The sequence below is a fragment of the Anarhichas minor genome, unplaced genomic scaffold (genome assembly GCF_050575085.1).
Source record: "Anarhichas minor isolate MPS153535 unplaced genomic scaffold, ASM5057508v1 ptg000008l, whole genome shotgun sequence".
NCBI lineage: Eukaryota > Metazoa > Chordata > Actinopteri > Perciformes > Anarhichadidae > Anarhichas > Anarhichas minor.
In genome coordinates this window covers 1245397-1268133 of record NW_027466454.1, presented here as the reverse complement: position 1 = coordinate 1268133, position 22737 = coordinate 1245397, and the positions used below count along the sequence as shown (strand labels likewise).

Genomic DNA, 22737 nt, shown 5'->3' with positions numbered 1-22737 from the left:
GGACTGAAATATGTGGTGCCTATCTGTTTTATTTACCCTCCACCCATCCAAGTATGTTCGCAGACCACAACATATTTTACAATGTAATTATAAAATAATGATTATACATATAGTATTATACATATAGTATAAAGTTAGTACAAGTAAAGTATTGCTTTTCTAAAGATCAGTTAATTGAATGACTAATTATTTTTAGAAATATATAACCAAAGTCTCACTGAATCCTTCCCAAGGTAGAACATTTACCCCAACATATAATTCATTTCCATAAAAAATTCAAATGTTCCCATTTTCTGCTGTTTCAGGCGAATTAAATATTCTCTGTATTTGTTTCATCAATTGGAAGCTCCGTCCCAAAAGGAATATGCATATGTATATAAACATATGAAAATGTAAAACTTTGACAAACACAAAGACAAAATGAACAAACTAGGGGTATGCTATCCTTAATCCTTACATTATATCGATAATGATTAGCATATTTTAATGGGGTCAGTTATTGAAGGGATAACAATTTCAGAGGGGTAATTTTAACCAATAAATCGTCACATGGGGTTGGAATTCTATCAGTGTTACAATTACAATTATCATCATCATTATTGGGATTATTTTATCATCATATGCCTTTATTGTTTAAGTAAAAATGTATGTACTCATTTGCAAATAGTTTTGAGATAACGTTAGTATTTCATTTTGAAAAATCGAACCGGATGTGTTTCAAGTTCCGCAACTGGTAGCGTTAGCTAACTAGCTAGTTTGTTGTTGCTTCAGCAACAGCTGCTAAATTAGCTATTTATCGTTCCGTCGACTTTGACACATCGGCGACTAGCCGTCGAACGGTAACAAGCGCTGGGGCTTTGGTAAAACGTGGCCAGGCAGCCGAAACCTAAAAGTGCATTTACGTTTTTTGGGCGTTGGATTCGCAACCTCGCCCACTATACTAGCTAGCGTTACATGTTAAGCTAACGCTAACCTCTATAGACAGTCCCCAGCCTATGAAGTGCAGCTAGTTTAGCGAATTCATCCAAGCAGTACCTAACAACGTTACCAATTCACATGAAGTAATGCAACTGAGGTATGTTGTTTAATGTAACGTCATCTATTTCATCAGTGCCAGTAGCTGTAGCAGAGTTAGATCATGTCACTTCCGCGTTTATCTGAACGGTTTTGTATTTACTTTGATAGCAAATAATTTTGTCACCCGCTTCTTGAATTTACGTTACAGTAAATTTGCATATGTATTAGATATACTAACTTAGTTATTCTCCCCAAGAAACAGTCGAGCTTCAGTCATCACGAAGTAACGTTAAACAACTGAACTGTCACTGTTGGCACCTATCGTTACTTAGCTTAACTCTACTCTGCGTTAGCTACGGCTAAACTTCAAGTCTTGTGACCTGCAGGTTGATATCGATAAATCTGTTAATGCTTGGTTGTTCGATGAGGCTTATGTGTTGAAATTCCGTAATGATACATGCACAAAATACATTTTATGTCAAGAAATGTAAATTAGTCAAACACAATTTTTTGAAAACCACCTTGTACAGTTACCACAAAATGTAGAAACAGAAAATCAATAGAATTCTGGTAGAAAATCTCTCAGCATTATTGCTAATTTAAGATACATTATAACCTCACTGTACTAGGGTATTTGGTACAGTGTAAGAATCCAAGAAAATGTGTTTCCCTTGAAGATGTTTCTGTTGCTCTGTCCTGTGCAGGTGTATCCTTTGTTAAACCAACATGATGGCAGGTTCCCAGTGGGAGCTTCCTCCAGAGCTATGTTGTCGGCCCATGGCCTTTGTTGCTCTAACTGGTCTGGATGTGGTGTACAATGCCGTGCACCGGGCCATTTGGGATGCCTTCTGCGCCAACCGGCGAGCTGACAGAGTTCCTATCTCTTTCAAAGTCCTTCCAGGAGACCATGAATACCCCAAATGTCGTACAAAGGTGAGCAGTGGATAGAGAGATCTAGAAGTCCATCAAGACAGTATGATATCCCAAAAAGCCCAACCTATGACAAGGAATTCGAACACAGTTTCAGTTTTCATTATGCTCACTCACAAATTACTGCGCCAGTGCTAAGATGTGGAAAAACATCAAATCACAAAAAGAGTTGTGAAGTATTCACTGAGATCAGTGTTGCAGTCAAGTATGTATACCTTTTTTTCTGAACAGTTTATCGTCTCTGTTTGCCTGTCTAGCGAACGTCCTATGAGTGGTACATCCCTAAAGGCATCCTGAAAACAGGTTGGATGAATAAACATCTGAACCTGGTACCAGCTCTGGTTGTTCTATTCTACGAACTGGACTGGGATGACCCACAGTGGAAAGAGAAACAATCTGAATGTGCAACTAAAGTGGAGATTGTCAGGTAGGAGTACATGTTATTTGCCTTCAGAAAGGGTTTTATTGGGTGACTAGCAGCGAGAGAGCAGGTAGATGCTTCTGATTTCTGTTTGATCAGCCATGATTTGGTCCATTTGAACTGTTTTATGTACTCTGTATGTAGTTGTTCTGATGTTTTTTTTTTTCATCAGATAACACTTGTCATGGATTTTCAGCATTTGTTTTTCAGATCAACTTCCATTTCCATTTACAAAAAATTACAACATAACGCTAAATAAATGATAGATCATGCAACGCTGCCAGAAGACTGTTGTTGTTATATAGTTAAAATTGTTTCTTATTCAATTTTTCCAAAACTTGTTTCAGTATTCAGTGACTTTTGTAGTGAAAGCATTTTTGACAGCTGTCATACCTGGAAAAATCAAGAAAAGCATTTGGAATGGACCGGGTTTCATAGAGCTAAAACTATCCAGCAGATCAGCTCTTGACATCCCTTTATGCTACGCAAGAAACGCAAAACATCTTTATGCTACGCAAGAAACGCAAAACATCTTTATGCTACGCAAGAAACGCAAAACACCTTTATGCTACGCAAGAAATGCAAAACACCTTTATGCTACGCAAGAAACGCAAAACACCTTTATGCTACGTAAGAAACGCAAAACACCTTTATGCTACGCAAGAAACGCAAAACACCTTTATGCTACGCAAGAAACGCAAAACACCTTTATGCTACGTAAGAAACGCAAAACACCTTTATGCTACGCAAGAAACGCAAAACACCTTTATGCTACGCAAGAAACGCAAAACATCTTTATGCTACGCAAAAAATGCAAAACATCTTTATGCTACGCAAAAAACGCAAAACATCTTTATGCTACGCAAGAAACGCAATACAAAAACAGAATTCTGGAGTCTGGAACAATTTTCTCTGCAGTCATATGTGTTGCGTTTGTCTTTAGGACCAGTCTTCAGGGCAGGAACACCAAGGTAGCTGTGGTTCTAATCCAGAAGAAAACTCCTCTACCACCAGGTAAAGTTCTCTACTGAATCATATTTAAGTTATGCAAATGTGTCATATCTCATCCACATAAGTATTAACGTGTATCTTCAGTATATTCTTGCCTCTCTTTCTGCAGTACAAAATTGTGCTGTACGCACAAAGGTCACTGGAAAACGTATTTTTAAAAAGCGTTAAACATTAGGCAGCAACTTTAAAGTGTTCAACCAAACCTAAGCCAAATGCTGTCTGTTTCCAGTTTCTTTTTCCTCCCAAAACATCACTTATTTTCTTCTTTGTACAGGAGAGGACCTGGTAGCATCAGAGAGAGCAGCAACTCTTTGTAATGCCTGTGATCTGTCTGGCAAGAGTCTCTTCGTACTGCCACACACCGACCACTTAGTGGGCTACATTATAAGGTAGTTAATTCACTAATGCCATATAAACATTTTTAATACATATCGATGTAGATAGATATTTTGCAATCTATGAACTAATTGTCCAAATGACATTGACATTTGGCTCTCCAATTAAAGTTGATGTTTTTATTACATGATTGATATGCAGTTTTGAATACACTTGCCACGTAGTGGAAATGGATTATTATTTTGTGACATTGACAGCTCTTTCAACATGGTGCAGTCTTCTCTCTAAAATGAAACCAATGCATGTCAAACATGCAGCAAATAAATACCTTGAAATCTCTTCGAAACATTGTGTGTTTATTAAACAGAATTTGTGATTCTGTAGGTTGGAGAATGCTTTCTACGAACATGCTCAGACTTACTACTACACTGAGATCCGTCGAGTCAAATCACATAAAGAGTTCCTCAACAAGACAACACATCAGGTAGGAAGGCGTGCACGCACACACACTCGCACACACATACTTTAAAATGCCTTGTCCTTACACTGTCTTCTTCCTCTTCTCTTCTTCATCTCTCTGATGTTCCTAGCTGCTGTTTGTCAGACACCAGTTTAAAATTGCCTTCTTCAGTGAGCTGAAACAGGACACCCAGAATGCTCTCAAGTAAGTCTGAGCCTATAGACTCGTAATGGGTACAATGATACTCTTGAACTTGAACAAAAAAAAAGATTCGGAAGCATTACATTTTTAAGGTTGCTGGTAGTATAGACACAGGTAGACCTATATGTTGTATTCCAGCCGTATCTCTTATTTTGTTTTTGTAGGTACTACAGAACTGCATACAGTCTTGTTCATGAGCTCAGGGCCCACGAGACCAACATGTTGGAGATCAAAACTATGGCAGGATTCATCAACTATAAGGTACATTTCCATCTGTCGGTTTGTAGTTGTGAAAATGATCCTCTCATCACATGCCTGTGACCAGATATCTCAGAAAGAGTTAGGGCCATGCATATCAGCCAGAAGATAACAAAGATGAGATCCTGAGAAATGGGATTCAACTCAGGGGCTTTTCAACTAATGAATCAAATAGTCAGCGTTTATGTGTTGGGGTTGTATGAGGTACTTAGAAAAGTCAGTGTATTACCTGCAGCAGTGGTTCTCAACCTTTTTTCAGTGATGTACCCCCTGTGGAATATTTTTTCAGCCAAGTACCCCCTAACCAGCGCAAAGTGCTTGGTTGAAAAAATATGTAACACACAGCGCTGTGCCATCAGTGTCTCACTTATTAAACTGTCAACACTGAAGATTGCATTGTTGCATTGAACTGAGTGCTTTTGCATTTACATTTTAGTGAGAAACTTGTGCTTCACTGAGGATCTTTGTCAGTCTTGGTGGCAGGGAGGCAACTGCTGTGATCAAGCTCTTCTCCAGGCACAGTCTGTTTCTTTGCTTTGTTTTGATCACAGTCATTGCAGAGAAGGAGGCCTCACATAAATATGTGGAGGCAAAGGGTAGTAGCTGCTCCAAAGCTGTCTGTCCCAGGTCAGGGTGCTCCTGCTTCACACACACAAAACTGTGTGAGTGTGGATGTGGCAAACTTCATCTGGAGGCCACGGTCAGATGACACTTCCAGGAGTTTTTCCTGATAAGTGACAGGTAGCTTGCTTCCGTTGGCTTCGGACAAGAGAAATGGGGTTCTCACCCAATCCAGCTGTGCAGATTTCTCCTCCATGTCAGGAAAGTAGGAATGAAAATCTTGAATCAAGTTGGTCAAATGTCCCACTATGACCGAGTGGAGCTCTGTCCACATCCTCACTAGAGAGAAAATCATCCACCTGAGGAAAGCAGGTGAGATCCCCCTGTGCACAGGCCCTTCTCCACAGCGCTGCTTTCTTCAGGAAGCCACCCACCTGGTCATACAGGTTTAAAATGCTGGTGTCCTTGCCCTGCAGAGACATATTCAGTTCGTTCAGTTTGCTGAATATATCTGCCAGATAGCACAGCTTTGCAAGCCAGTCTGTGTCCTGGAACAAGGTGGCATGGGGAGATCTGTGTTCCATCAGAAAGGTGTGTACTTCAGATCGTAATTCCAACAGCCGGTTGAGTATTCTCCTTCTGTGTGCAGCAGCAGCTGTGTGTGTTCAGCTCCCATGTTTTAGCAGAGGTGGCGAAACAGGCGTGCATTACCTGGTCTTGACTTTATGAAGTTGATCACTTTGATGCTGTCGTTCAAAACGTCATGTAACACAGGACTCATTTTCTTGGACGCCAATGCTTCCCTGTGTATGACACAGTGAGTCCACTTCACGTCGGGGTTTTCTTTTTTAAATCGCGCTACAAGTCCTCTCGCGCTGCCCGTCATTGATGCTGCTGCGTCTGTGCAGATGCTGCTGCAAGATTTCCAGCTCATGCCGTTTTCACAGAAGAAGGTGTTGACAACATTAAAATGTCCTCTCCTGTTATTTCCCTCCAAAGTTTTGCAGAATAGTATGTGCTCATAAATGTCGTCAGTATTGATGTATCGCACAAAAGCAACAAGTTGTGCATTTCCACTGACATCTGTGGATTCATCCAGCTGGAGTGAAAAAGAGTCGCTAAGTTTTCCCACAACTTGCTCGACAATGTCTGTTCCCATTTTATCTACTCTGCGGCTCACAGAGTCATTTGACAAAGGCACAGTCTTTAACTTCTCCGCTGCGTTTGTGTCCAGCATGGTCTCAGCCAGCACAACAGCGGCTGGAAGGAGCAGGTCTTCGGCTATAGTGAATGGTTTCTTGGCTTTAGCTATGAGCAAAGACATAAGCGGCCTCCAGGGCTTTGGCTGATGTCGTGGAGGCTTCTGCAATTCAGAAAGTTTCCTCTTAAAAAAACTCAGGTGGCTTACCAACATGACTTGCATGTTTTGTCTTGAGATGCCGCTGAAGATGTGCTGGCTTCATGCTACTGTTGGCTAATCTCTCCCCACAGAAAAAAACACAAAGCCTTGGGTGGGTTGCAACTCGTGGGCGTAAATCCCATTAAAACATATTCTTCTGAATACTGACGGAATAGTGCCGGCTCTGGTTTCGCCTTCTTTGTCACTTGTCCCTCCGTGTTTTCAGCAGCATTGCTGCTTCGCTTCAACCACGACTCCATTGTTTGACTTTTCATGGCGGCAGTGATTGACAGGTGATGACAGGTGGCGTGTGCCAGGTTGGGTCAAACCATCCTGGTATGGGGGAGACTCTGGGTTTTTGGGATAATGAAATTGAATAGCCTACTGAATATAAAATTCTGTTCATGAACTTACACTTATATTATATTGAATACTAACTATTTTTAAAGGATTTTTGAATGGATGCTAATTTTATATATATATATATATTTTTAAATCTAACGTACCCCCTGGGGTACGCGTACCCCCATTTGAGACCCACTGACCCACAGTATATGATGATTGGCATGCCCCGAGTTTAGAGAAACAGACAGGAGTACCAGCATGGGAGCAAAGCAATGTACTGCTATGGCCAGGGGCAGCAGCAAAATGCATATTAGCCACCTAAAGAATCAATATCAGTTTAAATGTATGCTATTTTTAGATAATGTTCACACCTTTACCTTGAAACTGTAAGAAAGAGCTGTCATTCCTTTTTCCTCTCTCTCTAAATTGCTGTTCTCTTTTTTTTTTTCTCTTTAGATATGTCGTCTGTGTTTCCAGCATAACACTCCTCTAGATGCTATTGCCCAGTTTAGGAAGCACATTGACCTGTGTAAGAAGAAGATCGGCAGTGCTGAACTGGCCTTTGAGCACGCTGCATGGATGTCTAAACAGTAAGATACACACTCTTCATCACACCCTGTGTTTAACATGTTGAAGTTATTAAAACTTCAATTATAGGTTTTTATTTACTTGGCTGCATGACTGAAAAAAGTACTCTGACAATACTTGCTGGGGTTTACACTGGCTGAATCCCAGTTGCTAAATTAGTGTAGTATTCTAGCGATGGGGAGTGAGGCGGAGGGACCGCAGTGTGTACCTAGCTAGTTCTTGTCTCATTTGTGGTCTGATAAACACGAAGTTAATCAAATTCTGTGCCCCATATTGCTATTTTCCAAGCTACTGTAGCTGTCATAGGGACTCTAAATAAATTTTAAAAAAATGCGAGGGAACGCAGAACTTTCTCACGAGAATGCAAAAGTATTTTTATTTTTTCCTCCATCGATTTTCCATCGAGTTCTTAGTCATGTTGTACTGGGGACTGATCTTTATGCCTGATGGAGACAGACGTGTACATCTACTGTAGAATGTCCTTTGCTTCCTCACAGGTTCCAGTCGTTTGGTGAGCTGTTTGATGAAGCCATAAAGTTGGGTCTGACAGCCATCCAGACCCAGAACCCTGGTTTCTACTACCAACAAGCTGCCTGTTACAGCCAGGACAGGAAACAACAGGCACAGCAGCTTTGTCAGGTGATAAAGCTACAGCTACTGTTACTACCTCTCTAAGGACGATGTCGGAAATCAAAGGTTTATACCTGATGCAAACAGCCAGCCGTCATAGAGAGGGGAGACATGATAAGTGCAGTCTCTCCTTGGAAGACATTCATAATGCTGCACAAGGTTATTTGCATAAAGAGTGACAGAAATAGTTGTGTAAAGAATTTAAAAAACACAATTTTCTGTTGTAGTAACAGTAAGTGCTGAGTCTTAAGATAAAATCTTAATAGAATCTTCATAAATCAAGTTGCAAAAAAGCCAATAATATTCACCACGTTAAACCTGAATGAATAATAGTTTCTATGAAGAAGCTTGTATGTACTATCTTTCCCATAAAACACCAGTTAATGGTTTCATTTGATTGGTTGGTTGTTCTAGGCTGGAGCGACTCATCCCTCTTCCGAACCAGGGGACACCCACACTGGGGGACTGGACTTCTATGGCCAGAGACCATGGAGACAAGGACACCAGAGTATGTTCTCACACACAGTTTGTCTAATGTCCAATTAAAAAAGTGTTGGATGACACATTTTTTAGCATTGCATCATGACATCCAGTCAAGTGTCTCTGACAGTGTTAGACATGTATGGGTAAAGCATGGTTTCTGTGCTGTTTCCAGGTATTGAACCTCCAGATGCAGAGAAGGAGAAGACAGGGATTTTGGCCCTGCAGATCAAAGAGAGAGATGTACCACATTCTGTAAGAATTCACAGCTGTGGTCAAATTGTAACTCATGGTTTCATTGTCCCTTTGCTTTAAGGCATGCATCTCAAATACACTAGTTCTATCATTTATATATGATTATAGCATTATTTTAAAATTATTCTAATGGGTTTTGTTTGTAGAAAATAAGTAAATTTCTGTGAAAATGTGTGCAATTTCTGTGTAATGGTTTGCATTGCCATTTGCCACAGTGTCTTTTTTTAATGCCACCACTGGAGGGCGCCAAACTCGAAATAATAATAATATTTCAAATTTTAAACAAAGTAGCTTTAAATTCCTTCTCGTAGATAATTCTTTAACCCAAGCTTGAAATAGTGTTGTAGTTGTGTGGGTGTGTGTTTACATACTGAGTCAACAGCAGAGGAGAGATGGTCAGTTTTGTGGTGTGCTTTTATGCTAGGAAAGTATCACAGTAGCAATGTTTTCAAATTTGAGAAACGAGTTGTTTTCAGCACCTTCAACACAAAATGCTCCAGTCTTCAGAACGATGCACCTCCTGCTGTCATCACAGTCCCATATTAAAAATGTTACCTCTCACTGTCTCTGCCCCAACAGGAGCTGATAATAGCACTTCTCAGTAACGCTGTCGCCCAGTTTAAGAAGTACAAATGCCCTCGAATGAAGAGTCACCTCAGTGAGTATCATTGTGCTCTTTTAATGTCCACAGTCCTTTTACGGCCTCCAGTGCCTCCAAAGGATGCTACAACAAAATGAGTGTTAGATTTCATTGTTATTGAAGGCACTACATGTTATTCTTCTTGTAAATGCTGTTTGTATTTTATAGTGAGTTTGACTATTGATGCATTCTCATTTTCCAGCCTTGTACATGTAGACGTAAACACCTGCACTCATCAGGTAGACGTTTTGAGGCTTTGGTGTACCACGTAGGACATGCAAATTGTCGGTTATGTGACCACTTATTAAGGTGAGGTCATCAAAGCATCCTTCAGATCAGTTATGTCACTAAAGCCTCCAACCTGAGTTGCAGCTTGTACTTTTTGAAGACATGTAAATTAGTGCAATGCCAGGTCTGCACTTGGACAAGTAACTTAAGACGTGGCTTGAGAGAGACCAGGATCTGCCTTCTGGCTTACTTGACATTGATATCTGCTAGAGGAGCCATATGTGGCCTCATGTCATATGAAGACACAAGCCAGCTTTTGTTCCCGCCAGCCATAGTTTGTTTTTTATTATTATTTTAGATGTACTGTGGTAAATTCTATATTCTTAATTTTTTCATATACACGCAGACATTTCAGAGACTGTATGGTGATGAATATTTGCCTCACAGTCATGGAAAGGTTATGGAAATGTATCGTTAAAAGTGTGTATGAGTTCTGACTTCAAGTATTCATTTATTTTCAGAAATGTAAACCTTTTTAAATGTCTGTTTGTAATACCACTGTTGTTATTATGAAAACAATGCTTGGGAGATTTTGATTGTCAATGATTAGAAACAACATTGATTTGGATGCATTGCTCCATAATACAGCAGCAATAACCCTAACAGAAACCAGGAAAATAGCATGTATGTTACGTCAAAGAACTAACATGCAAAAATGTCTCAATCTGGTAAAAACCAGTAAAAACTACAATCTTGAAACCAGCGCTATAGTTTGAAAGCCAGATGTAATAGAATGCATAATTTTATGCTGAAATGGCCTTGGGGTTTCAATGGGCACATTTTTGTCTTAAGGCCCTGGGTGTCTGTATTTTGGTTTTATTATAGACTTATTGGAAAAAACTTAACAAAACTCACATCCTAGCCAAATGTCTTCCATATGGATAAACACAGCCATAATGGTCCAAAACAATTCAATACAAACAATCTAAACTGTCCCTAGTGATGCACAAGGGTTATACTTTACCTTAAATGTTTAACCTTGTCACACACAGTGTTTGTGTCGTTTTGTCTCCTTTGCAGTGGTGCAGATGGGAGAGGAATACTACCATGCTAAAGACTACACCAAAGCCCTTAAGTAAGTCCAAACACATGCTGGACTTGTAAAGGACAATTCCACTCTCTGACTTTCATGTACGTGCTCCAAAAAGTCTTTAAGTAACCTTAAAGTGATACTTCACACAAAGTGTCAGCCATGCATTACACAGTTTGTCATAAAAGAGAAAAATACACACTTTTTGAATTCAGGTTAGTATATTCCACAGATGGAATATATACCCTCTGTGTGGAAACTGGATGCTAATGGGTGATGAGCCAGTCTTGAGTAGACCAAATCTACTTTCCAAACAGAACTATTAACATCTAGAGTTACAGTGAGATTGTTTCCTTAATCTGTGTTTGTATGCAGCATATGAGTATTTGCATGTGTGTGTGTGTGTTTGCATCAGGCTGTTGGACTATGTGATGTGCGACTATCGCACAGAGCGATGGTGGGGCCTCCTGACCGCCATATTGACCACCGCTCTGCGCTGTGCTTATCTGATGGCCAGTGTTAAAGACTACATCATATACTGCATGGAGCTGCTGGGCAGAGGTAAGCAAGAAGGGTAACCTGAGCGATTCTAAGCCAATCAATGTCGTTTACTTCTGGCATGAAGGAGGTTACACTGTTTACTTTATCGATGATACAAACTGTCCATTTTATTATATTTGATAGATTTCTGTTGTATTTTGATGAGATTGCCATAGTCAGGGGCCTTACTTGACCAGTGTTGTTTTTGTTTTGGGGAGAATAGTATCGCATTAAGTGCAAACAATATGCCTTTAAATTACAATGAAATGTCTGTTTGATACGATTGATCATTAATGGCTTACGCTATTCTTTTCAAAAATGAGACCACTCATGAGTGATATGTGATGTTTACTAGTTGAACTTGACACTAAAACACATAAGAACAATTCATCAAGTAGAATAAGTAAACAACAAAACACAACAAGTAATTGGTCCTATAAAACATTTAATTTGGTAATTGGAAGAACCTGTTCTGTGTTGGGGTTTTTGGCCAAATACTACTTCCTGTCTGTTCCTTAGCTGCAAAATCCTAAAGGGTTCACCCCACAGGTTGAGTGCTTATGTGGGACGGATCTGCCATCTGATTGTTGACTACGTTGATATCCCAAGATTTATAAATATTATGCATTCAATTTCACCACAGAACCCAACAGTTCTAAAGATATATGGTAGAAGAGGTAATTGTTTAGTCGTCTTGTCTTCTAGCTTCAACCTTGAAGGAGGAACAAAAGATGAGGATTGAGAAGAATCTCATCCAAGTCCTGATGGTGAGTAGAAGGATAGCAACCGGCCCAACACAACATGCTCGCTCAGCAAATCAAATAGCCATCCAGTGGATTCAAGCAATATCAAAGAACTAGCATGTCACTAAGCCATGTCAGAATGTGACTATTTGCAGTTAAGGTATGATTTAAATGCAATAGTAGGCGTCATTTGACATTTAATTTCATTCATACATATTTGAATTGTCTTTCTGTTTTCAGAATGAAGTCCCTGACGCCGAGCCAGAGTGTGATCCGTCCTCTGACGGTGCAGCCAGGTCGCTGTGGAGCGACCGCATGGCTTTGTCCGGATCAAATGATCTCACTATAGAAGTGCAGGACTACGTCCCATTCAGTGAGTAACACACAATCACTCAAAGTCAACCATTCACTCCACGTAACTGTTCACATTTAAAAACTGTATTTTACTCTCTGCAATGTTCACCGTGTACATGAAGAGTAATGCTCTTACTCTTGTCATACTTTAAACAATTGGATTTGTTTTTCTTTTTGGGAAATTCAAATGAAGGCCTCAAGCATTCAAAGCTTCAAGCATGAGGCTGATAATCTCCTAAAGCAATGTTCTGTGAGGAACACTAGTACAAGCACTAAGTACTCTAATATGTCTTGTATTTCTAAGAGTATATGGTGATATGGTTTCAAACTCTCTCTCTCTGACTCCAGTTCAGTGTAAGGCCAGGTTCCAGTCTCCCAGTTTCCATGTAGACCAGCCCATCCAACTCCAGGTTTTCCTCCAAGCCGACTGTCCTCATCCTGTATCTTTCAACAAGCTGGCTGTCAGCCTCAGTAACCAGGTACTCTCCACCCAAATGTAATACAAGGCAGAAAATATTTCTTTTCTCCAGCATCAGGCATTGGATTTCTTTGTTGGATTTCCACTACACAAACAAGACATAAGAAACATCTTCAAAATAACTTTTAGTTATGGTTGGAAATAATAATAGATCCAACTCTGTTTTCCAGCAGTTACTGATTTTAGTTGGTGTTTATGAGATAGTTGGGATTTTTTGAAGAGGGTTTTAAGAGGTATTTCTCCATCATCAGTGTTTGACCTACAGTAGATGGCAGTCGGCACACTTCCACTTTGGAGAAGTAGCAGGACAGGAGCAAATGATGTTGCACTGTGGATAGGGGCAGCAGCAAAACGCATTGTAGACACCTGAAAATTCAATATCACTTTAAGTGTGCACTTCTACGGAACTGAAAGCAAACATGAGCATCTTCTATGTACAACACTGCCAGTGGTTACCTAAGTCACAGGCCCGTTTTCTAACCCATTTTTGAGAAATAGAAAATGTTGACTGAAACAATGATGTTTCATGTGTGTGTGCAGGAGTACAACCAGTGGTGTGTGGTGGAGTCTGCAGGTCAGGAGAGTATGAGCCTTTTGCCAGGAAAAACCAAATGCCACAACTTCAGCTTTGTAGCGAAGACCGAAGACGTTGGCAAGAAGATTGAGGTGTTTGTGTGTGTCTGTCTGTCTGTCTGTCCGTGACGGAGAGAAACAGATGGTCACTGACTGTGTATGTTTTTGGTTATGCACCTTTAGATGACCGGTATTGAGCTGATGCTGGGCAGTGACAGTGGCCGATGTGTGTTTGTGAGCTGGAGAGGGGCAGGTGGAGATGCAGCCTCTACCCATGAAGCCCTGCAGGCTAGCAGGTCATCACGCCGATGGGGGCGGGGTGTGGAGGCACGTCAAGAGCTGGACTGGGACATCATGGCCATGCAGCCCAGTACCATGTAAGGCTTTGTTCAGGCACAGTACTACCCCAGTATTCCTGTAAAAGTTATTATATCATCTGTCAGTTACAGTATCAGATCTTATCTCCACTGAAGTCAACAGAAGTTTGAAGGGTTTTGTGTGTTCGCTACTGTTTGTTGTTTAGGATCATCTCCAGAGTCCCAAAGATTTCTGTTCAGCTGAGCCACCAGCCTCCTGCACTCAACAATGAAATGTACTGCATCAACCTCACTGTCCAATCACAGGAGGGGGTTGTGGCAAAGGATGTCAAACTGACAGCTGGCCTCAAACCAGGTACACTGAAATTTCAAACTTATAAAGAATAAAAGTTAATATATTGCAGCTAAATTAGCTTTTGAAATTGGAAAACTGCTTGCATTTCAAACGTATTCAAGGTCATTTAGTTTCTGGTTTTGTGTTTCTTGATTGGTCTGTCCAGGTCAGGATGCCAATCTAGGCCAAACCACCCATGTGACACTCGATGGCTCAAAGGTTTGTGATGACACTGCACCTGCCCTGCTCCCTGACGTTCCTCTAGGAGATCTGAAACCAGGAGCAAAGGTACACACACATTCAAAATGAACCATTATGCCTCCCTAGGGACATTTTGGGCCTTTTAATTCCATTTTTGGGATAAATGAGGCTATGTTGTTGCATATTTTGGAAGTTCAACCTCAGCTTCTATAATAAACTGTCTAACCGAAATGCACTGAGATCCTTAGGAACAAAAATGTCTCCATTGAAACCCACTAAGACCACAATATTTGACTGAAGAATGAGGAATCACAACATGTTCTGCACTGTATATTCCTCATATATACACCTGCCTTACCTTCTCCACAGTGAAAAGTAGTAATTCAGGGCCACTGTGGCTCAGAGAGCAGCGTCGTCCTTCAATCAGAGGATCGGTTTGATCCTCGGCTCCACTAGTCCATGTGTCTTTGGGCAAGACACCTAACCCCAAATAGCTCCCGTAGCCTACGATGTGTCAATGTAGTATACATGTTAGATAGAGTCCTTATGGGCAGTGTGGTGGTAAATATCTTTTACTTTTACTGCTGAAATACATAATACCAAAAACCAGAGGTTGTCAGGGTTCGTACGGTCATGGAAAACCTGGAAAAGTCATGGAATTTTAAGATGGTTATTTCCAGGCCTGGAAAAGTGCTTGAAAAAAATAAAATCCCCAAAGTTTTGGAAAAGTCATGGAAATGTGTTATATTCATATTTTCATGTCGTTCATTTACGGTGAGTTGCCAGCCAGCGTTTCTCAGATTGGAGTGAGACGAGGAGAAAAGGTGATGTCGTGATCTTCGCAATAGAACATCTGTGATGGGTCGAGTCTTGGCCAATCAGCGTTCAGATGTGTACAGCGTCTTCATTTCCCTCCGTTAAAGTTTAAGTTCCGTTATGTTCCGTTACCGTTCATACTTGCTGGGTTAAGTTAACGTCCACTGCATGCGGAACTTTGTCGACTGTTAACGTTCATCATTATCGCGATTGAGGAGGAAAAAACGTAGCGTGATTAAACATGCAGCCCTCCCGTGTTCCGGTGTGCGGTTCAGTTCACGCGGTCACTCGTTAACGTTACACCGGAACACCGGCGCATCTGGTTGCAGGTTGTTTTGTTTAACTCAAAGTAGAATGAGGCGATTTCTTGGTCGGAATAACTTTCATGACCACGATGATGAGGCCCAGATACTGATGAGATGATGAGGTCAAAGAGCTTCAGGGAGAGGAGGCTGGTTGTGTAGCGCAGCTTGACGCAGGGCTGAGCTGTGAGTGGAGCTGGGCCTGGATAAAGGTGGAGGTCTAAACAGACGTGAGTACAGCTTCCTGCCGTCACAGTGTTTTAAATACATTGATAAGGCAGGGTATGCTAAATGCAGCTTCTGCTCCAAGGAGATGAACTACAGCAACAAGGGCTCACATGCCCTCTCATCACACTGTTCACACTGTTTACTGTAATGACCACAGCCAGTGTACCAACAGACCCACGTTGCTCTCAAGAACCCTGAAGTAATGAGAGTGTTAAGGTGCCTGTACCTTCATTTCAGCAGGTTGCTAATGCAGAGGTGTGTATAGATTAGCTATTATTTTACTCTTGATAAGCTACTTTAGCCAGAGTAGATTATCATTTTCATTTAAATAATTGAACTGGATTGAATGCATATTAATTGCAAATAGAAGATAGGCCACAATTCCAACAGCTGTACAGTAACAGTGGAAGTTAATATGAAGCCGTACAGTAACAGGGTTCAATGAAACATTTGCACTACAAAAGGGAAAGCAATGTGTGCACTAGCTGGATGCTACTACCTACTAAAGCTCTTATTGATGTGTCAGTGTCAACCAGAGTATATTTATAAATGTTTATTCTTTTAATCAAACTATTGTCTCATTCGTTTGTGTCATTTAAGGTATACTGTATGCTTTGGAATTCTCATTGGTAGTTTAAATACATTTTCTCACTTTTTCATGTATACACCGAGATTTCACAAAATGTTTGGTCATGGAAATTTGGTTTAAAGCCATGGAAATCCATTGGTCAAAATGTGTATGAACCCTGGGTTGTCTTTTAAGTATTTATTCTCTGCGCAGAGAAGGTTCAATCGTCACAACAGAATGCGTACAGTCTCAGTTGGGAAGAACCAAGAAAAAAGACAACAAGCTTTCTTTACACAGAATGAACAAAGGTGGGGGCCGATGGCCAATGTTACAGACATTTCAGTCTCAGACTTTTGGTCTCAGACTGATAGGAACAACAATGAACAACAAGCAGCCCAAAGGCCTTGGTGCTGGAACCTTCTCATAGAACACAGTTAGTTATCTTTGTGAACAGGCAAGGGAGAACTCTTCTTCTGCACAACAGAGACACGGTGAATTTCAACTAAGTTCAGAGCAAAATGACTTATGCATGAATACAATATACTGAGTAGAAATATATACTGCGTAAAAAAATACCATTACAGCAGGTGGCACCTTACATGGTAGCCCTGTCATTCGTGTATGAATGGGTGAATGATGACATGTAGTGTTAAAGAGCGTTGAGTGGTCAGAAGACTAGAAAAGAGAAATACAAATACAGTCCATTGACCATTTACTATTTCATTCTTGTATGGGATGTGCCTGCAGTTGGAGAGATGCGTATATGTCAAGTGTGTATCAACTGGATCAAGGGTCTTCCTGTTCCATGTGGCCTACAGCATCGACACCACAGTGGAAGGACGTCAGATTGTCTGCAAATGTCATAAGGTAGAGAAGCTCATCTGACCTGCAGACATAGCTGACAGCTAGCATAGTGTTTCATGTTTCAATTATACAGTTGCACTCAAAATGATTCAACCCCCATTGAAAATTAGGTTTATTGGCAAAATTGACAAACTTTCAGCTGTTTTCAATAAACAACTCAAACAAGGACCATTTAAATAGCTCAACACAACTAATACTACAAGTGGTTTCTCCAAATTCAACACAAAATGCCACTTTTCATGACTACTGCAGTCTCAAACGTATTCAACCCCTTCATGACGAGCATCTTTAGACTGCAGTAGTCATGAAAAGTGGCATTTTGTGTTGAATTTGGAGAAACCACTTGTAGTATTAGTTGTGTTGAGCTATTTAAATGGTCCTTGTTTGAGTTGTTTATTGAAAACAGCTGAAAGTTTGTCAATTTTGCCAATAAACCTAATGTTCAATGGGGGTTGAATAACTTTGAGTGCAACTGTACATGCGCACAGCTTTTTTCATTTGGTTCACTCTTCACTTGTTGTCTTTCAGGATGAGACTGTTACCATAGAGACAGTGGTCCCATTTGAGGTGTCTGTCAAGTTTGTGTCCACCAAGGTCTGTAGCTGATACTTTTATTAGTTTATGTACAAAGCAGGTGTGCCAGAGGGCTGTTAGTTTTCATATATTTTTATATTCTAGTGCAGTTTGCTGCCACAACAACTTTTGAATTGACTCTAAAACCAGTAATTATGTGTTTTGTCTTCACTTTACAGTTTTAAACAGGCAGATCATGTATATTTTACTCCAATTAGTATTTTTTAGAAATGCTCTTCAGTGGGAACTGAAAAATAGCTTCGATTGTTAGTCAGCCTTGAGATTGTGGTTGTGCAGCAGCAGGTATTATGGCTGGTGAGACTTTATGACTTTATTATTATTTATATTATTAGTTTGAGCCACTGGACCGAGTGGTGGTGGACATCCCCTTCCTGTTGATGACAGACATCCTGTCATCGTCTCCCTGGCCTCTTCTGCTGGCCTCCTCTTCTCTGCAGCTGCTCACTATGAACACAAACACACCACAGCTGCAGTCACAGCTACAGGAAGGTACCTGATGAGGTTACATTTACATTTTACATTTACATTTTACATTTACATTTACATTCAAAGCTGTAAAAAACCAAATGTAAATCCTATGACTACAACTGTGTGTGTGTGTGTGTGTGTGTCTCTCTCTCTCTTTCTCTCTCGCTCTCTCTTCTTTTCTTTTTTTTCGTCCCCCCCAGTTGTTTTGCAGACAGACGAGTGTGCCAGTGAGTGTTTCTGTCTCCGGTGTCCACCGCTGGTCAACAGCAATAACACTGTAGCTACAGGACAGTACCTGATATCATGGAGGAGGTATGTACACACACATAAACAGACATTGGGAGTTTGAGAGCGGTCATTAGTGGCTTTGAATCGGCTTGTAAAACTCTTAAAGGGCAAATCTGGCGTCTTTCATGTGTATAGCTAATCAGTTTTGATGGTAAATGTAGTGAGGCTGACTCAGAAATTCAGCCATATTTATTTTAGTATACCGCTGAAGAGATGCAGATGGCGTCTGCAGCTGCATTAGCTGTGGAAGAGGATATGGTCGGCATGTACCATCCGTGCATCAGAAGCATTACCATTCACATCTATAAACCAATGTGTTCATGATTAAATGTTAACTACAGCACAGTGGTAGAAGAAGTGCTTCAGTAAAAGTAATACCAGTGTAAAAAGTCATTGTTAATTGACTACATTTAACATTAATACTGATTGGACATCCACATTAAAAGTGGCAATTTTTTTTAAATTCTATTAGTAATTTGTATTAGATTTGTAACTCTTTTTTTTAACTCTGTCCTGCAGAAAGTCCTCCAGTGCAAACAGTCCCCTCATCCAGACTGCAGTCACTCTACCTCATGTCATCCTGGAGTCTGTCCCTCTTTACATCCACGCTGGTTAGTCACCGGAATTCACACAACACACTGTACACATTTGTAAACTGACTGTTTATCTCTCTGATCTTACAAGTGTTACTTAGTTAGTTTGCACACACTATGCATACATGTTCTATATTTTCCATCATTAATTTTCCTGTTGTCAGTTGTGTTGTATGTTGGCATCTTATTTCTACATGTCTTTGTTTTGGTGTAGAGCTACCGTCATATGGGCGAGTCAGAGAGTCTCTTTCAGTTCGCTACCACATAGAGAACAGAACCTCTCTGGTGCAGGAGGTGGAGATGGCCGTTGAACCGTCTGATGCCTTCATGTTCTCTGGACTCAAACAGGTACGACGGTGCTCCCTTTCAAGTGAAGGGTGATGTAGCTGCATTTCAATCAGCCGGGTCAAAAGTAATAGTTTTTCGTGAAATGAAAAGGTTTCCTGATTACATCTGTGGTGACTTACCTGAACCAAAGATGCCTTTTAGTTCCTGTCAGTTTATTTGTCACACTGACTTAGTACTAATATCACTGTGATGCTCTACTGCAGGTTAAAGTAAGAAGTACTCATTGTGCAGTAAAATGTTCCCTGACAGTGTATTGCTATTATATATGATGTTTCTGGATTAATATTACTGCTGTATTAATGTGTATTTTGCATTTGACTTATTTTAGCTCTTTTAACTTCTTTATATACTGTTAGATAGTTTAATCTACAGCAGTTTGTAAGACTGCTTTCGGGCCATCGTAGGTAAAAAACCTTTCAAAGTATTTACTGAGCTGAGGGGGGGAGGGTAGTATTATGAGGACAACCACAGGAATGACGAGACTACACTAAGGTTATTAAGTATTACATATCTGAGAAAAAAACTGATTATGAAGTCATCAGTTTGTGAGAAAGAAAACCGCCCTGCAAAAACCACCCAGTGTGGGGGTGTGGGGGTTCTCAGCACAGTCACCATACACTTTGCATCATCACCTTTACAGATCACTGAAGAGGCTGCTTCCTTGATGATCAGCTGACGAGTACAAATGTAGCTTAGCTTTTGAATTCAAGCTAACATCACAGAAGCGTAGCAGAATTAGCTTTCAATCAGACCAAGACAGGTTGTTGACATGTAATTGCATTCATATCAGCCAAAGAGAACCAAACCTGTTAAAAGAAAAATAAATGTTACAGCACACTTCAACCAATGACATATGAGTGAGAAACAGACAGCTGATTATGGAATCCAAAATGAAAAGTTGACATTATTTGAGAATAGTAAAAAATGTCAACTGTGACAGTTCAGTTTGGTTCAGATTAGCCTCAAGTTTAGTTAAGTTCATGTTCACACTTTTGCCTCAAAATGTCTCCCGAATCTAGTTGCTAGTGGAGTTTGTACTGATCATATCGGGGAAACTATTTCTAATTTAAAGTTCATCATGTCAATAAATGTCCATAAACAGCATCTCCAGAAAAACTAAAAGATTTTTGACAATTGTGACGTATTTAGTTGTATACTTTACCTGTTTAATGTCATGTAGAAAGTTGTGCTGGACAGATTGCTCTATTTTATAAATGTGTCAGAAAGTCTCCTTCGTTAACTTAAATTGTATAAATGAACACTTCTCATTGGAGACCGACGACTAATTACAGGTTTGAATTTGCAGTTTTTACTGTTATTTATTGTGTGTGCGTGCGTGTGCGTGTGTGTGTGTGTGTGTGCAGGTACGTCTGCGTATCCTTCCGGGCACAGAGCAGCAGATGCTGTATAACTATTACCCACTGATGGCTGGTTACCAAACACTACCACAGCTCAACATCAGCCTGCCCCGCTGCCTGACCGCCAACACACACACACTGAGACGCTTCCTGCCCCAACGCATCTTTGTCAAGGTAACACACTCACAGAAACCTATCCGCACCACTGAGTTAGCAGTCATTGCTATCTGAATGTGTAAACATATTCAGCATCGTCTTTTCCTTTCTCCTCAGCCTCAGGGTCGACAGCTGGATGATGCCTCCATTGCTGCAGCTTGAGAAGAACACACAAACTGTTAACTGTAAATATGAAAACATAGCAACGTTGTGTAGCTTGTTCTAGATGTATGATTCCTCACAGATGACAATATTAACACTATTTGTTTGTTTGACATTGTTCTGTAAAAACACACCAGGAAAACCATGGGTTGACAAAACATCAGGAGACAATTGTTTGTTCAGAGTCAATGTGATGACTTGATGAGCAGGATGGCTGGTGAATATACTGATAGATTAATGATCATTTTACAATGAAAATCATGTATGAATCCGATGTGAGCTAAATGAAATTTTGGGTAAAGTGTAATACATTAACATGTAATGTGATGAAAGTTTAATTAAATTGAAGTGATGTAAACTAGTTGTGTTCCATGTTCATGTTATATAATGACTGTTAACAGTGCAGGCAGGTAGCCTCTTGCATGGTAGCCCCTACCATCAGTGTATGAATGGGTGTGGTCATAACCCGGCTCCTAGGATATGACAAATATGGAAAGGACACAAGGGATGATGCTAAATTAAAGGTATTTATTATAACTAAATAAATCAATAGTTACCATTGTGCAGTGTGTCAGTCAGTAACATCAGTAATGTAAACGTGAATGCGTGTGTGATGAAGTGTGGGGTGTTGTCGGTGAAACAAGAAGACCGAAGTATAAACGGGCAGCGGCATGAAAAGCACAGGTGTTGCTGATAACATTGGTGATGGCTCACTGTCATGGTTTACTGGCACACTTGGCTATAGTAGAGCCGTCATTAGTGTTATATACGCCACTGCTTTTTCTTTGAAATCAGTCGCACCAGGAACGAGGGGCTCCGTTACTCCCCGCTGGGTGGTGTATGTCTGATTAATTACTCCTGTCAGCCCGTCCCAGGGGAAGAGCTCTCTTACCTTTAGGAGACTACGAAGAGATGAGCAACACTGGACTTTGGTCGGATACAAAATACAAACAAATTTTATTTATTTTTTTTACAATAAAAGGAGATAAAAGTTTACAAAAATGGGTAATGTAAAAGAAAAGACTAAATGTAAAAAGTTCAAAACCCCAATCAGACCTTCAAACGTGTTCAAGATCTTAAGACCCCCTAAAGTCCAGAAGACTTAAGAGCCTCAAGCCCTAAAAAAGCCCCGATTCTTACTTGTCTACTTGGTTCTTCTTTAAGCTCCTGGTCCATATATGGCAGACAACTAATCATTCTCAGTTTATTGGATGAAGCACTTTACGTAGTCTTTTCATTTCTGACAGTTATCAGAAATCATGCGATTAATCGAGATTAAAAATTGTAATTGCCCAGCACTAAAATATATATATATATATATATATATATATATATATATATATATATATATATATATATATATATATATATATATATATATATATATATATATATATATATATATATATATATATATATATATATATATATATATATATATATATATATATATATATATATATATATATATATATATATATATATATATATATATATATATATATATATATATATATATATATATATATATATATATATATACGGCTTTCATTGAAATATTTCTATTTTACTAAATTTCCATTCTTTCTTCTACTGACTTCA

At 39.9% G+C, this 22737-nt stretch overlaps 1 protein-coding gene across 2 annotated transcripts; it reads left to right on the top strand.

Annotated features, from left to right (window-relative positions):
* Nucleotides 1-715: 715 nt before the first annotated feature.
* trappc11 (trafficking protein particle complex subunit 11) lies at nt 716-21493 on the top strand. 2 transcript variants are annotated; one of them, XM_076086808.1, is made up of 30 exons: nt 716-1075; nt 1722-1950; nt 2205-2374; nt 3312-3382; nt 3654-3768; nt 4100-4199; nt 4306-4379; nt 4541-4637; nt 7396-7529; nt 8025-8166; nt 8572-8665; nt 8813-8892; nt 9472-9550; nt 10841-10895; nt 11266-11411; nt 12096-12157; nt 12374-12506; nt 12836-12966; nt 13506-13631; nt 13722-13915; nt 14062-14210; nt 14356-14477; nt 17052-17171; nt 17697-17762; nt 18095-18251; nt 18431-18542; nt 19038-19129; nt 19326-19459; nt 20824-20991; nt 21091-21493. In XM_076086808.1, the coding sequence occupies exons 2-30, from the start codon at nt 1744-1746 to the stop codon at nt 21133-21135; spliced, it is 3375 nt and encodes a 1124-aa protein (XP_075942923.1). In that variant the 5' UTR covers nt 716-1075; nt 1722-1743; the 3' UTR covers nt 21136-21493. The 2 variants fall into 2 exon arrangements, with proteins under 2 accessions (XP_075942923.1, XP_075942922.1); XM_076086807.1 differs by lacking the exons at nt 716-1075; nt 1722-1950 and having other exon boundaries at nt 2264-2374; nt 2541-3382.
* Nucleotides 21494-22737: the final 1244 nt, after the last annotated feature.

Bases quoted from the DNA above. Each gene is read 5' to 3' on its own strand.
- trappc11 (XM_076086807.1), top strand. From the start codon at position 2,905: ATGCTACGCAAGAAACGCAAAACACCTTTATGCTACGCAAGAAATGCA. The intron at 7,530-8,024 runs GTAAGATACACA...GCTTCCTCACAG, and splicing joins GCTGCATGGATGTCTAAACA to GTTCCAGTCGTTTGGTGAGC. The intron at 14,211-14,355 runs GTACACTGAAAT...TGGTCTGTCCAG, and splicing joins GACAGCTGGCCTCAAACCAG to GTCAGGATGCCAATCTAGGC.